Raw genomic sequence first — 14,675 nt, 5'->3', positions numbered from 1 at the left:
GTTCTACAATAAAGACCCTTTTCTAGATGGGGCAGTGGGAGACACTTACCATGACATTGGAAAGTCACTTCGTAGCACCTCACTTCCCATGTCTATCCAGAAGCGATGATGAGTAGCCTGTCTCCTTTCTAAGGATATGGTGGAGTCAGAAGTGGATAAATGTGGAAACTCTTAAATGCAGAAGCTGACAGTGAAGTTCATAAGCTTTATAACATGTTCGTTCACGAGTTTTTGTTTGTTTTGGATTCTGATTGAATCAGGGATGGGCAGTAGTATATTTAGTAAACGTTCTGGATTCTGAGGAGAAAGCCAAACTGCATATTGGCTTGTCAAGTTTGCAAAGAGAGAGATAGTTAAGTGGCAAAGTGCGATTGATTGTGCCAGCTTTGCTGCATAGTCTGATGGAAGGAAAAAAGTAAATGTGTGGCTGTAATTCCTGTGGAATTATAATTCCTGGCTAAGGAATTACAGCTTGTTCTTTAGGCTTCCTGAGATACTAGAGGCCTTTGAGCCTGTGAAGTGACCTGATAAAGCAACATTTCAGGTTGGCTTTTCTGAAACAGACCCAGTTGTGGTCATTCCCTTGCTCAAAATCTTTCACTAGCTCCCAGGTGCCCTCAGCAGGACTTTCCAACCAGTGTGGCACACATGGGTAATAGATGTGCCAAAATAGTGATCCCATCAGCCATCGGGGCCCCTGAATGGGGCCTGGAGCAGCCAGACCCCTGGGTCAGCCTTTCCAGCCCCAAGCAGGCTGTAAGGATCTCATGTTCTATGTAAGAAATGACATGAAAATGGTTGGAAAGCACCTCTTGCACAGATACGAGCCCTTCCTGATCCATCCCTGCTCACGTGTTCAAGGTCATGTCCTGACATTTGCGCCAAAACACACTATTTCAGCCATCCAGCCATCACACACACCTGTTCCCACACGTCTTACTGCTCTGCCTTTGTCCGTGTTTCTTCAGATGTCCCCCTCGTGTCTGCCTGGCCTGATCAATTCAGGCTGACCCCCCCCCCCCCCGCCGCCGCCGCCCTCCCCAGACTCTCTTAATGAACAGTGCACGTTCTCAGTGTTCACAGCCCTGGCCTTGAATCATGATGCTTAATGTGTCTTCCACAGATGGGCATGACCAAGACTAAATGCTCTCCATCCAGTAAATATGTGTTAAATTAATATTTTGAATAAAACCCAAGAAATTGGGAAAAGTAGGGAAGAAAAACACGTACAGGTCTGTTTCAGTTGTTTGCACAAAATAGGTGCTCAATAAATAACCACCGAGTGAGTGAATAAAGGAAGAGATGCAAAAGCCATTTAAAAAAATTTTTTTTAATCTTTATTTATTTTTGAGGGAGTGAGAGAGAGACAGAGTGAGAGCAGGGGAGGAACAGAGAGAGAGGGAGACACAGAATCCGAAGCAGTCTCCAGGCTCCCAGCTGTCAGCACAGAGCCCAACATGGTGCTCAAACCCACTAACCGTGAGATCATGATCTGAAGACACTTAACTGACTGAGCCACCCAGGCACCCCTGGTTTTTCTTTTGAGAGAGAGAGACAAAGAGAGACAGAGTGTGAGCAGGGGAGGGGCAGAGAGAGAGGGAGACAGAATCCGAAGCAGGCTCCAGGCTCCCAGCTGTCAGCACAGAGCCCGATGCGGGGCTTGAACCCATGAACCGTGAGATCATGACCTGAGCCGAAGTCAGACGCTCAACCGATTGAGCCACCCAGGCGCCCCGCAAAAGCCATTTTAAATGTAGCATCTTTGGGATGCTGCAATGGCCCAAACACGAAAGAGGAGAAAGAGTAGTTCGAGATGTTTCGGGGCACGTGGCACCATCAACACAACGATCCTTGCACAGTTTTGGAGGCTGGACCCCAGCTCACCTCTCAGCCATGTGCCCCACAAATTGAGATTAGGATGCTTACTGCAGCATCGTTTGTAACAGGAGAAACAAAGGAAGCAGCCAGAATGTTGTTCAGTCAGGCAATGCATAAATAACTTGTGGTATATTTTTACAATGAGTGAAGTGATTGCCATGAATAGACTAGATATTGCAATCTTAACATGGTTAAGTCTTAAAGACGTAATGTTGGGTGAAAAGGTAAATGAGAATTGAGAAATGAAATACTCTAAAGGCATCATAGATTGTTAATTAATATATGCACAGAGAATAAAACTATAAAAATATGCATGGAAATGAAACCCAACCACCTCAGGATAGTGGTTACCCTTGGGAGAGAGAGAGAGAGAACCAGAGTGGGATGAAGGAGCTTTTGATTTATCTGTAATGTTTTATTATTCACAGCAAATGTGGCAATATATTAGCATTTATTAAATTGGGGTGGTGGGTATTTGTCATATTAGTTTCTAGACTTTTCTGGTGGTTTGAAATAGTTCATGCTTTTAAAAATCAACATGACAACACCCAGTGCTCATCGCAACAGGAGCACTGGGTGTTGTATGGAAACCAATTTGACGATGAATTTCAAGGAAAAAAAAATCATCACATAAAAAAAAAAGGCTAGGTAACTGGGAGAATAACCCCACATTTCTGCATTTAGTCTTCTGGTCTAGACATTTGCCTCTCTTCAACTAGTCTGGGAAACAGGGTGGAATCACATTGGCCACAGAGGACTTGCCAAGTCTTAATACCCATTAAAAAGCATTAGTTTTCAGTTCAGTCCCCTGAGACTGATAGATCTCCCATTGACATCTCTAGAGGCTTCAAAATGTGCATTAATATCCTCCATCTTGTTTGTAGCCTCCACTCCCTTGCCATTTTTTCTGTATATTAGAGCACCTGTCCAACCTAATTAGGATTAGTTTCTACAGTAAGATGAAATTGTTTTACGTGTTAGGGATCTATTTTCCTGAATCTATCACTATATTCTCTTGGCTTGTAACTCTGTAAATTTTTTCTTTTCTTTCTCCACAAGAAGCAAATAATATGCTTATGGTGAATTTTACTATTTCTGAAATTGCTTCCGTGAACAGTTTCAGCACCTGCACTGACTGGCGAGGGTCAGCTGTGTGCCCAATGGGGTGTTCAGTGAGATTACTTTGGGAGTTTGAAATCAGCCACGATAGGAGAATTTACACCACAGGAACCAGCAGATGCCACAAATCACATTTTCAGGGTTCCTCCCCCCCCACCCCAGGAGCTTGTGGCTAAACATTTACCAGTGTACCATGAATGGATGTAACAGCTTTCTGAGTTGCACAGGGCAGGTAGCATTTTTCTCATTTTACACATATAGAAACCAGAGGTCACCAACGGGAAAAAGTCTTGGCCCGAGTCCCTGGGCTCGGGTGCTGAGGCTTCGGTTTTTGTGGTGTAGATGAGAGAACACTAGCCTTGGAGCCAGACAGATCTGAGTTTGAAGCTGGTGTAGCTTCTCTGGTACTGTGAATTGTTCCAGCGTCTGACTTAGTTTCTCAGTTTCCCCACCTAAGAAATAAGGATGACAATATCTAACCTGCAGTGATCTTGGGAGCAAAAAGGGAAAAGATACGTGCAAAAACTGAGCAAACCATAAAAGATGTGCAAAGGATGTAATTTGACCCTTTGGCTTAACGAGTTCAGATCTGTGTATTACCCCATTATTACCGCTACCATATATATATTTTTTTTTTCTTATTTCATCTTTACCTGACCAAACACCTTTGACTAAATGGTGAATTTACTTTTTTTCTCCAAATATGTGCCACTGGAATAGGTTTATAAAAAAAAAACAAAACTCCCAGAGTTGACATTTATATGTGATTTGGGGAATCAGGTCCTCTCCAAAACTTAGAAACGTATGTACTAGGTATCAACTCAGATCATTTGTCAACTGCCTGGAGTTTTCTCCGCTGAGCTTTCTGCTGAGCTCAGCATCCCGGGGAGGAGGATTGATTTGGGAGCCCATGGGTGCTACAGTTCCATCCACCAAATTAACTGCAGTGGCCTGCAGGGAAATTCTCTTGGTTCCTCGTGTTCTGTGTTCTGTGCTCTGTGCATTCTCTATATGCTCTATCTGACCTGGAAGTAGACAGCTGCTTCTGAGTCATTCAGCAAAGCCAAAATGTGCTTTTCTTTTTAGGCTTTTACTAGTTAATTTTTACCTGAGTAATAAATTGAGTTGTTTTAACATTAAACAAAATAATATCAACAGCAGGGTTTGCAATGGCAGTTTGTCTCGCTACACGACCCCCCATTGACCCAGGTCCCTCCCCGTAAAAACTAACAAAAGAAAGATGGAGTGCATCTTAGAGACCAAGCATCAGCACGACCTTCACTGTAGTTACATCTGTGTTCGTTGTGGGGACCAGAGAAGACTTTGGCAATCAGAACACTGAAGCAAGCTCCCGTGGCTTGTCAATAAATGCAAAGAAATCAGCCAGTCTCACCTAGAAAAAAGTCACAGAGGAGCCGCTTTGTGTGTGTAAAGATAAACAGCATATAGTGTACAGACGCCTTCCATCAGCTACACCTAGGGAGGTTGTCCTGTCTCTGGGGAAAAAACACAGGGAAGAACCAAATGCTTCTCGGGAGCGTAGTACGTATCAGGTGCAATACGAGGCTCTTTTCAAGATTAGCGTGGCAGAATCTCCGTAGCACAAATGTACCGCTTTAACCTGCTTTAAGTGTACAGTTCAGAAGCATTAAGCACATCGACGTCGTGCCACTGTCTCCACCTCCCCTCTCCAGAAAGTGTGAGGCTCTTCGACCCATCTCACTTAGTGTCGGCCACAGCCTTCGATGCTATTGTCATGTTTTCTAGCAACGAGGATGTTCAGAGAGGCTGTTTGAAGTCTCATCCTGAGTCACTGGCAGAGCCTGGGATTGAACCCAGGTATGTTCGTCTCCAAGACGTGGACAGGTGTGTCTGGCTGTCTGTCTGACTGTCGTTTTTCCCTTCTTCCACCCTATGCTGTTGCCTAGGGGTGATCCTGCTGCTTCTGGACAAACTACGGAAGATGAAATGGGAACAGATGTGGCGGCTGACCGCAGAGAGGGAGCTGATGGGCATGCTGTCCACGTCCTTAGCGGACCAGGTGAGTGGCCAGGTGAGAAGGTGCAGTTGTTCCTGGACGCCCTGTGCGGTTTCTCCAGGAAGCTTGAAAGTAGAGGGGTCTGAATGATGTCTCCACCTGTCGTGTGACCCATTCATCGCTTCCTTCAGCAGACCTTCACTGCATGCTGCGTGAGCCAAGGATGACGTTCAGAGACAGGATTGCAGAGGTAAATGAAGGACGTCGTCCTTGGCCTCAGAGAGCTTCTAGCTTATTAAAGGAGACTGATGAGGTGGCATTCGGAGGAGCTTGCTGTCTTCATCTTGGTGTGGGGTGCATAGAACACCACAGCACATTTCCCAGACAAGGTTACATTTGCTTTTCTGGCACATAGGATCTAACTTTAAAAGCAATGCCTTTCACTTAGATCCCGTGCTATGACCCTATCCTCAAGGGAAATGCATTTAAATGGAAGAGACAAACTACCTGTCTTGAATAACCAGCTTCTAATCCAGGCGATCTGAAAAAGTCTGTGAACTCCACCAAACCATTGATGTGAATGCATAAAAATCCAAATCCTCATTTTTGCTAGCAAATGCAGGTGCCCGAGCCTTTGACCTTGGCTCTGCCAGGCTCACACATTTAGATTTTGAGTTCCCTGTGGTGTAGATGGCTGTGTTGAAACGGGGAGAAGACTTGTCTGGGTTCTCTGCGTTTTACCCTTTACTGTTCATCCAAAAAGCAAGTGCAGTCCCATGTTTTTGCCCGATGTTCAACTGTCTGAGTCACTGAATTTTTGTAAAGTTTTCTAATACAGAGGAAACAAGAAACTCTGTAGGGTGACTTTACTATTTTTTTTTTTTTTTTAGCATTGTTATTATTCAGTATTTCCCAAGCAGCCAGAAACTAATTTCCTTTTTCAAACATGAGATCTGGTATAATGAATGAGTTAAAAATTACCCAGGTAGCTGTTTTAAACCTGAGGGGAAAATTGTCCTCCATCATCATATTTTAAGTCAGGTCACAATGACTCCAGCATGTCCCCAAAAGCTAGCAGTTGCGTATCTGTGTCCAATGAGGGTAGTTTATCCAGTCATCTCCTTCTGCGAAGGCACATAATTCACCCCCCGGCACCAGCTGTCAGCAGCTAGTTAATAAGTGTGGTCTGGTGCGACGAGAGCTTGGAGAAAAGCCCAAAAGAAGGAAAACTCCCTAGAAAAGTCGGAGTTGGATTTGGAGGTGGGGAGAGCGTCCTCGGGCACCATGGCCTGCAGGAGTCCAAGGCGCATCCATCATCGTGTCCCCGCCAAAAGCCCCAGGAAGAACTGATGAAACAAGATCTATAATTTGTCTCAGCCCCTGAATGAGCAGAGCAGTTGTCATCGTGCAGTTTCCTCTCCAGGAGGCCCAGGATGGATGACACAGGACTCCTGGATGAGGTGGGAAGAGGGGTGGAAAAGTGACTTCATTTCATCTGTGCTGGCTCCGGTATGAGAGACCAGCCGTGTCTGCTCCCACGTCCCCTTGCCGGATGGCGCCTCCTGAGGCCAGCAGAGCCCGTGAGCTTCAAGCACGCGTGGGGCGCTCCCCCGTCCGTTCCAAGGGGAATGCCTCACAGCGCAAGCCAGCCTGTGCTCAGAGCAGGAGCCTAAAGAGAGGCCTTTGCACAGGAGGTGCTGTGCCCGTGAGCTGGCCTCCTAAGTGAAACGCTCCTGACCATTCTATCTCTGGCTTTTATCTCCCAGGATATTTTCAACGCTGTCATCAAACAGAACCCCTTCCTCGTGTATCAGCTCCCCTGCTTCTGGAATGTGCAGCTGTCGGACCACACCCGCTCTGAGCAGTGCTACAGGGACGTGTCTGATCTAAAGGTAGAGGAAGGACAGGTTGCAGTGGATGCAGGGCCCATGGCCGGAGGTGGAGGGAGGTGTCCTGCGGTGGTGGCCGGTGGGCGGAAGCCAGATGGGGAGGGCTCTTCGGGGGATGAATGGCTCTGAGCTTTGTGTGCATGTGGTGAGAGAGATAAGGACACAGAAGAGCAGAGAGAATGTGCTTTTCTCCTTTGTTTTCTTTTTTTCTCTTGTTTGGGCTTTCTAGAAAGCGTAAGAACCAGCTTGCGTGGTTATTCTTCTTGCCACCTGCTGCTGGCTGTTTTGGTTCCTGTCCGCTCCCCAAATCCAGTCATTTAATTGCAACAGAAACATTTATTGAAGGACTACTCTGTGCCAGGTGCCATAGATATGGATGGGAATAACTTACTTCCTACTCTCAAGTCAGTCGTGGCTAGGGGAGAGACACATGTGAGGAAATGAATGTAAAAACGCCTGCCAGGTGCTGTGGTGGGGTGGGGTAGGGGTGGGAACGCCAGCACAAATGTCTCATTCTACCTCAGGCAGCAGTGACAGTCACAGAAAAGCCTTCAATGTTGGTCTCTAGGTACTGGACATAGTGGTAGGGCCGGGACATAGAAAGAGTAATGCAGAGGCTGCTTTTAGGTGACCAGCCCGAACAATAGAAACCTGAGTGAGGTACAAGGACCCGCAGTGACCCCGCAACCCCCTGACCAAATACAAACAGGCCCATCAGGTGACTCACCTCAAGATAGCCCCAAGTCCTAGCTGACCAATGAGTTACTAACATCTGGACGCCGTTACCAAAAAAGGAAAATTCCATATTCCCCATACCTCCTCCTCCTCCTCCTTTAACTACAGCCCCCCCCCCACCACTGCTTTGCATCAGATGGTCTCTGCTTTCCTGTCCTGCCCACTGCTCCCTTGTGGTGTATTCAGTAAACTTCTGTGTCCTGTTCTCCCTTCGGTGAATTCTTTTCACCACCCTGCAGCCAGCTTCCACCTGATTGGGTTGTCCCACATTTGGTGCCCGCCCCCCATCCAATTGGGAGACTCCTCGTTTGGTGGCCTGTACGGAGAGCCCTTGTGTATCCCCCCACACAATGAAGAAAACAGGATGTATGAGTTATCTGCTGCCATAGTCTAATAGTGGCTTAGATCAATAGCCATTTATTTAGTTGAGGAGTTTGCAGGTTGGCGGGATGGTTGTCTGATTTTCATTGGCCTAACCAAGTGTCTGTGGTCAGCCTCGGATCCGATGGCTGGTGGCTGGGATGACCTGGTCCTCCTCCAGTGTCTGCCATGTCCCATGAGCAGGCCAGGCTGGTTTGTCATAGCAAAGCAGAGGTGGGAAAGGAAGTCTTAGTGCTTGCAAGGAAAGCTTGAGCCCTTGCTGCTGATACCCTGTCGGCCAGAGTACCCATAGGGCTGAGTCCAGTTAAAGGGTGTGTCAGAATATCCTACCTGCAGAGGGAGGAGTGAGGAACCGACCTCATCTGATAAGTGACAGAACAAGGACTTGAACCCAGGCCTGCCTGACAGCAGGTGTATTTGCTTCTCTGGCTGTATCAAACAGGAAGCAGACACCTATAACCATCAACAGTTCATGTCACTTAAAATGTGTAGTCATTGCCCACGTGACACTGCAGTAACAAAAGTTTCAAATTTTTACTTTTTTTTTGACATGTATTTATTTTTGAGAGAGAGAGAGAGAGAGAGAGAGAGAGAGAGAGAGTGCTAGCAGGGGAGGGGCAGAAAGAGACGGAGACACAGAACCTGAAGCAGGCTCCAGGCTCTGAACTGTCAGCTCAGAACCCGACATGGGGCTCAGACTCCCAAACCATGAGACCATGAGACCAAAGACATCAGTCTTTTCCAAGTAGGTATGTGTTGTATCTCATTTATTGTCCTCAGGCACATAGAATTTTGTACACTTCTGTTGCTGAGCCATTGCTGTTAGTTTAGTTGTTTTCAATTTTCACAAAGATAAACTGTGTTGTAATGAACAGTCTAAAGTTAGTGAAATTACATAGTCAAGAAGAAAGAACTTCTTTTTGTTTTTTCACTGCTCTTGAAGTTCATTGCAAAATCTTAGAAAGTGTTTAAAACAGAAGTGCCTCCATCGTTGAATCTTTCAACCAACTTTTATGCAGTTTCACTGTGTCATGTGTTTCTTAGACATAAAGAAAATATATGAAATACTCAGGAATATTTCTAAGACTGTCAAGAACTAAAAGTTTAAAAGAGAAAGCAAATAAAACCAGCCCTGTAGAGAACACCAAAAAATACTGGATAAATAATTTTTTTTAATGATTTGAAAGCATAGTAGATCAGTCCATAAAGTAAATGAAGTAAGGAGAGACCAGACACATGATAAAATATGGATCCAGAAGGATAAGCAAAAAGCAGCTGGATCTGACATTTGCTGGGTATCTGCTGACCATTGGTAGCTGGAGCCCTGGCTTAAATGTAGGTAACTATATAATTTAAACAAAGGAATGCTATTATTAGTTACACTGGGACATTAGGCCTAAATCAAAGTCAGGCAAACCTATGTACAACCATTCTATTGGAAGGCTGTGCATTGGAATTTGGGTCTCAACCCCAAGAAAGACAATTAAAAGATCCTTGCTGAAGTCAAGATCCAGGAAAAGTGATATCCTCAATGGATAACACGTTTAAAAATATCCATAGAAGAAGATGATAGGGATTGTTACATGTTTTATCCTAGGCTTTAGGTAAAATAAGAGAAATGTTTCCCATGGGAATCTCTCATTTCAAGCCTGTGCTCATATTAATTGATGGACTAAAATTATATGTGTGGGGCAGAAATAGAAAAAAATGAAAATGTGCCAGGTGCCTGGCAGAAATAAACAGAAATATGATCTAGAAGAATGCTCTCAAAAACAAGAAAGACTTCAAAGAATTCTTTGGGTGACATTTCAATAAAAATGAGTTCTCATTAAGTAATCATTAAACATATAGGGAAATCAGCCACCAGGAGAAAGGGCAGAGACTATAGAACTAATCTCAAAAACTTCAGGTAGTAGACTCATCAGATATAAAACAGAAGAATTGTCATTATGTGTAAGTAATAAAAGAGAATAGGATGGAAGAACAAGAGATTTTTGAAGGCAAACAGACGTATTTGGATCAAATAGTACTTTTGGAAGTGAAAAATATAATTACTGAGATTTCAAATTGAAGGAATGTGTTAAGCAGTAAATTAGACCCAGGTAAAGAGAGAATTAGTGAACTAGAAGAGAGAACTGAAGAAATCATCCAAAACTGAGCACACAGGGAAAAAGAAAAACTGAGAGAGAAATTAAGATATCCGGATATGTCTAATTAGAATGTTAGAAGGAGATAATAGAGAAAATTGGAAGTGAGGCATCTTTATAGTGAATGGGAATTTTCCAGAACTGTTAAAAGTAGCCACAGATGCAAGCAGTTTAAATTAAGAGAAAGCTATACTTAGACCTACAGTAGTAAAACTGCAGCACCCTACTGTGACTTTTTTAGAATAACCAAGAGAGAAAAAAACAGATTCTCTACGAAGACATTTCATGGGTGGGAATGAGAGTTTTTATCAGCAGCAGTGCAAGCCAAAAGAGTGGAAGTAATACCTTCAGGGTGCGGGGTGACAATAACAATATGTATACTTAGCAAAACAGTCCTTCAGGCATGAGAAAAGAGTATTCAGATGAGCGAAAGCAAAGAGAATTTTCCACAAACATACCTCTGTGAAGAAACTTCTAAAGGATTTACTTTGGGAATAAGGCGTGTGATTCCAGATCCAAGAAGGAATGCTGAACAAATTAGAAACATGTAGGGAGGGGCGCCTGGGTGGCGTAGTCGGTTAAGCGTCCGACTTCAGCCAGGTCACGATCTCGCGGCCCGTGAGTTCAAGCCCCGTGTCGGGCTCTGGGCTGATGGCTCGGAGCCTGGAGCCTGTTTCCGTTTCTGTGTCTCCCTCTCTCTCTGCCCCTCGCCCGTTCATGCTCTGTCTCTCTCTGTCCCAAAAAATAAATAAGCGTTGAAAAAAAAAATTAAAAAAAAAAAAAAAGAAACATGTAGGGATTTCATTCAATAATTTCTAAATAGTAGTTGTAGAAGTAGTAATAATAATACCATGTAACTGTGGTCTTAAAAAGGTTATACCTAAAATATCAGACAATGACATCACATAAGTCAGGAGGGAAGCGATGAGAATTCAGGTATTCTGGAATCAGAGTTTTGTTGAGAAAGGGAATGAGATAGTAATTTTAGCCGCTAAGTAGCTGTACGTGTTAACCATTCAAGCTGAAGCCCTGAAAAGAATGGGGAAGAAAAGTGCATAACTTACAAGCCTGTGATGGGTAGGATGGAAATGGAACTGGAAAAAACAAAACCAACCAAAATATCTCCATCGTTAAAAAAAAAAGTGACAGCATAGAAAAAGTGGGGGGAAATAGAGAGCAAGAAATCAGATAATAGAAAGAGGTGCAAATATATCAGTAAGCAAATAATTGCAACCTAAGTTTGAGAATGAAAAGACCAATTGTCAGACTGAACAGGAAATAGTGTGCAACATATGCTGTTTATAAAAGACACACCTAACGTATAACAACTTGAACAGTTGACGATGGAGAAAGAATGCCAAGATAACTGTGTTGGTGTCAGACAGAGCATCGGTAGGTGTAGAGATGATCACAACTTAAAAATTAAAGTTCACCAAGAAGATACAGGAACTCCAGACTTGTATACATTTCATACAGTGGCATATATATACATGAAATGAACAAAATCCTACATGTGTATAATTTACCAAAACTGACCTAAGGAAAAAAATATCAATTCTGGATTACCTTCTAGCCATTAAACCCTCTTACAAAGTACACAGCATCCCTAGATGGTAAATAGAGATTAAGTTATACCAATTTTTGTAATCAAAAATTCCCATTTTAAGTAAATTTCCAGAGAATAGAAAAAAAGGAACACTTTTAACCCATTTAAAAGACCACAGTATCCTTGATACCAAAATCAGACGAGGAGAGCACAAGAAAAGAAGACTGTAGGCCTGTAGCACTCATGAATATTGAGATGAAAAAACCTTAAGCAAAATATTAGCAAATCGAATTCAGCCATGTAGAAAATAGATAATACATCATGGCCAACTTGGCTTTATTCCAGGAAAGACAAGAATGATTTAACATTGAAAAATCCACAAGTATCATTCAGCATGTTAATAGATTAAAGGAGAAACACCACATAATCATGTAAATTGATGCAAGAAAGTTATTCGATAAGATTGAATATTCATTTATGAGAAACACTCTCATAAATAGTATCCATTGAAAACCTACAGCAAAGTTTTGCTGAGCATTTGCTTAGGGATGTGCTAATTAATAAAAAAAAAAAAAAAGAACAGAGAGCCCACACAAATGGGAATGTGATCTATAAAGAGATGGCTTGCTGGCCATTGGAGAAAGCATGTAATCATCCACAAATGGTGTTGAGGCACCTTGATTATCCAAGTGGAAAAGTGAAGATTGGTCCCTGTATCACACCATGCACAAAATTAATTCTAAGGGATTAGAGACTTAAAACTAAACCAAATTGAACTTTAATTTAAAAAAAATTTAGGTAACTGGCCTATGACCTCAGAGTTGGGAAGAATGTATTCAACAGGACAGCAAAAGCATATGTCACAAATGAAAAGATCCGTGAATTCAACCACATTGAAATTAATAATTCCCATCAAGGTAGCATCAAAAGGAGAAAAGAAAAAGACATTTCAACACAACTGACAATGGACTAGTAAACTAAACACACAAATAACTCTTACTAATTAATAAGAAAAATATGTAAAAGATATAAACAGTCATTTCACTGGTTGTGAAGAAAATGGCCAATAAACACTTGAAAAGATGTACAGCTTCTTTATTAAATCCTGGAAGTGAAAATTAAGACCACATATAATTTCACCCCACCAAATTAGAAGAGTGGTATTGTCAAGTCTCAGCTGATCTGTAGGAAGTGTCCAATCCTGTTGACAGAAGTGTCAATGGATACAACAAAATTGGAAAAACACTTTGGCACTTGACCAGGCAAGTCTCCTTGATAGGAGACTTCTAAACTGTCAAGTCCTATTTTCATATAGGATAAAAATAAAAACATAAATAAAATAAAAACATAAAAACACACAAAAAGAATAAAAACATAAAAATTCTACAAAAACCAGTGCAACTAAAAACCTTGGCAGCCCTTAAAAAGGAAGTTCAGACACGTGCCATAATGTGGATGAACTTTGAAAAAATTCTAAGTGAAATAAACCAGACAAAAAAGGAAAACTATTGATGATCTCATTTATATGAGATACTTGCAGTAGTCAAATTCACAGAGAACAGAAGCAGAACAGAATGATTACCAGGGGCTGGGCTGAAGGGAAAACATGGAATTAATGAGTACAGATTTCCATAGGAGATATTGAAAGAATCCTCAAAATGGATGGTGGTGAGAGTTGCATAGCAATGTGAATACACTTCGTGGCATTGAACTATACCCTTGAAAATGGTTAAATTGGTAAATATCATGTACATTTTATCACAATTAAAAGAATTCAGGGGTGGGGAGGACTGTGGCAGGTGTCTTGTATAATTAATTGATTGTTTTTAGCAGGATTAGTATGAGTTTCATTTAAAAAAAAAAAACCGGACAGGTATTCATAAGCCAGTATATTCGACGGGTTATCAGAGATTCTAAATTGGCAGCCACAAAAGGGACAAGGAAAGGCACCATAAAATAGAGGAGATCCCCTCGGTGAACCTTCAACTTAGACATTTCATAAATGCCAACAAAGCTAGCTAGGCGTCCAAGTGAAAGTGTGTCACATCTGTCTCACACAGTCATACCAATGCATTTGTGCATTTACTGAGTGGTTACTATATGCCAGACACTGTCACAGGCGCTGTGATGCTATGGGAAACAAAACAGACAAAGCCATTGGTCACATAGAGACAGACAGACAGACAGACAGACAGATAGATAATATATCACAGCCAACTTGGCTTTATTCCAGGAAAGACCAGAATGATTTAACATTAGATGTTGATGTAGCAGGTGGTGACACCACTTTGACATTGCTTAGTGGTTGCTTAATTATTGTCACTTTGAAACTATCAAACAAAATAATTTGTGAACCAACTCTTTTTGGTAGCCTATTCTACGTACAAGTAGAGGCCTTTGTATCAAATAGCAAAATCAGGAAGACAGAGTCAAATCAGATTAATTTCTATCTTTTTAGATAAACCCTAAAAAAAAATCTGAAAGTCATTTTACCCACTAATACCTTTTCCACCAAAATCTTACACAGAACCCTAAAATACAGCCAATCCGTAAAAGTGGGGAGAGGGTTAAGGGATGAAGGAGAAGGGCTGGCAGCCCAAGTTTCACCCTTTGGGTGATATCGGGGCCTGTACATTGCCATGGAGCCCGAGGGCCTGGTTTAATGACACAGTTTGTCTATAGGTCCCTCCAGGCCAACCTGGGCCTCAGATTCCAGGTAAAGGTGCATCTTTGTCATTTTCTTTCTTCTTCTCATTCTGTCTTCTTCTCCCATCCTTTCTTGCATCCATCATGTTCAACAGGAATGAAGGACCTCCTGTTTGCTGGGTACCATGTTCCCCCACCCCTCCCCCCCCGGGGAGTATACAGAGGTGCCCTGAATGCTGTTCTCCCTCAGCTCACACTCCAAAGGGTAGCCAACCTGAGAAGCCCACCTGTGGGTCACCCAGGGCACCTGTGCTGGGTCAGCTGATTGAAAATGTCGGTTCAGGCAAGAATCCTAA

The 14,675-nt window shown here is 42.7% G+C and overlaps 1 protein-coding gene across 4 annotated transcripts in view; it reads left to right on the top strand.

Annotated features, from left to right (window-relative positions):
- The window catches only part of LARGE1 (LARGE xylosyl- and glucuronyltransferase 1), a 542,381-nt gene that overhangs the window by 455,354 nt on the left and 72,352 nt on the right, over nt 1–14,675 (top strand). For all 4 annotated transcript variants that reach the window (XM_043562453.1, XM_043562452.1, XM_043562454.1 and 1 more), the window contains 2 exons: nt 4,926–5,038; nt 6,742–6,867. In XM_043562453.1, coding sequence (XP_043418388.1) covers nt 4,926–5,038; nt 6,742–6,867 — 239 coding nt within the window. The remainder of the gene's footprint in view (nt 1–4,925; nt 5,039–6,741; nt 6,868–14,675) is intronic.

The sequence above is a fragment of the Prionailurus bengalensis genome, chromosome B4, assembly GCF_016509475.1.
Source record: "Prionailurus bengalensis isolate Pbe53 chromosome B4, Fcat_Pben_1.1_paternal_pri, whole genome shotgun sequence".
Lineage (NCBI taxonomy): Eukaryota > Metazoa > Chordata > Mammalia > Carnivora > Felidae > Prionailurus > Prionailurus bengalensis.
The sequence above is the reverse complement of the archived record's forward strand: the minus strand, read 5'-3'. Positions and strand labels throughout refer to the sequence as shown.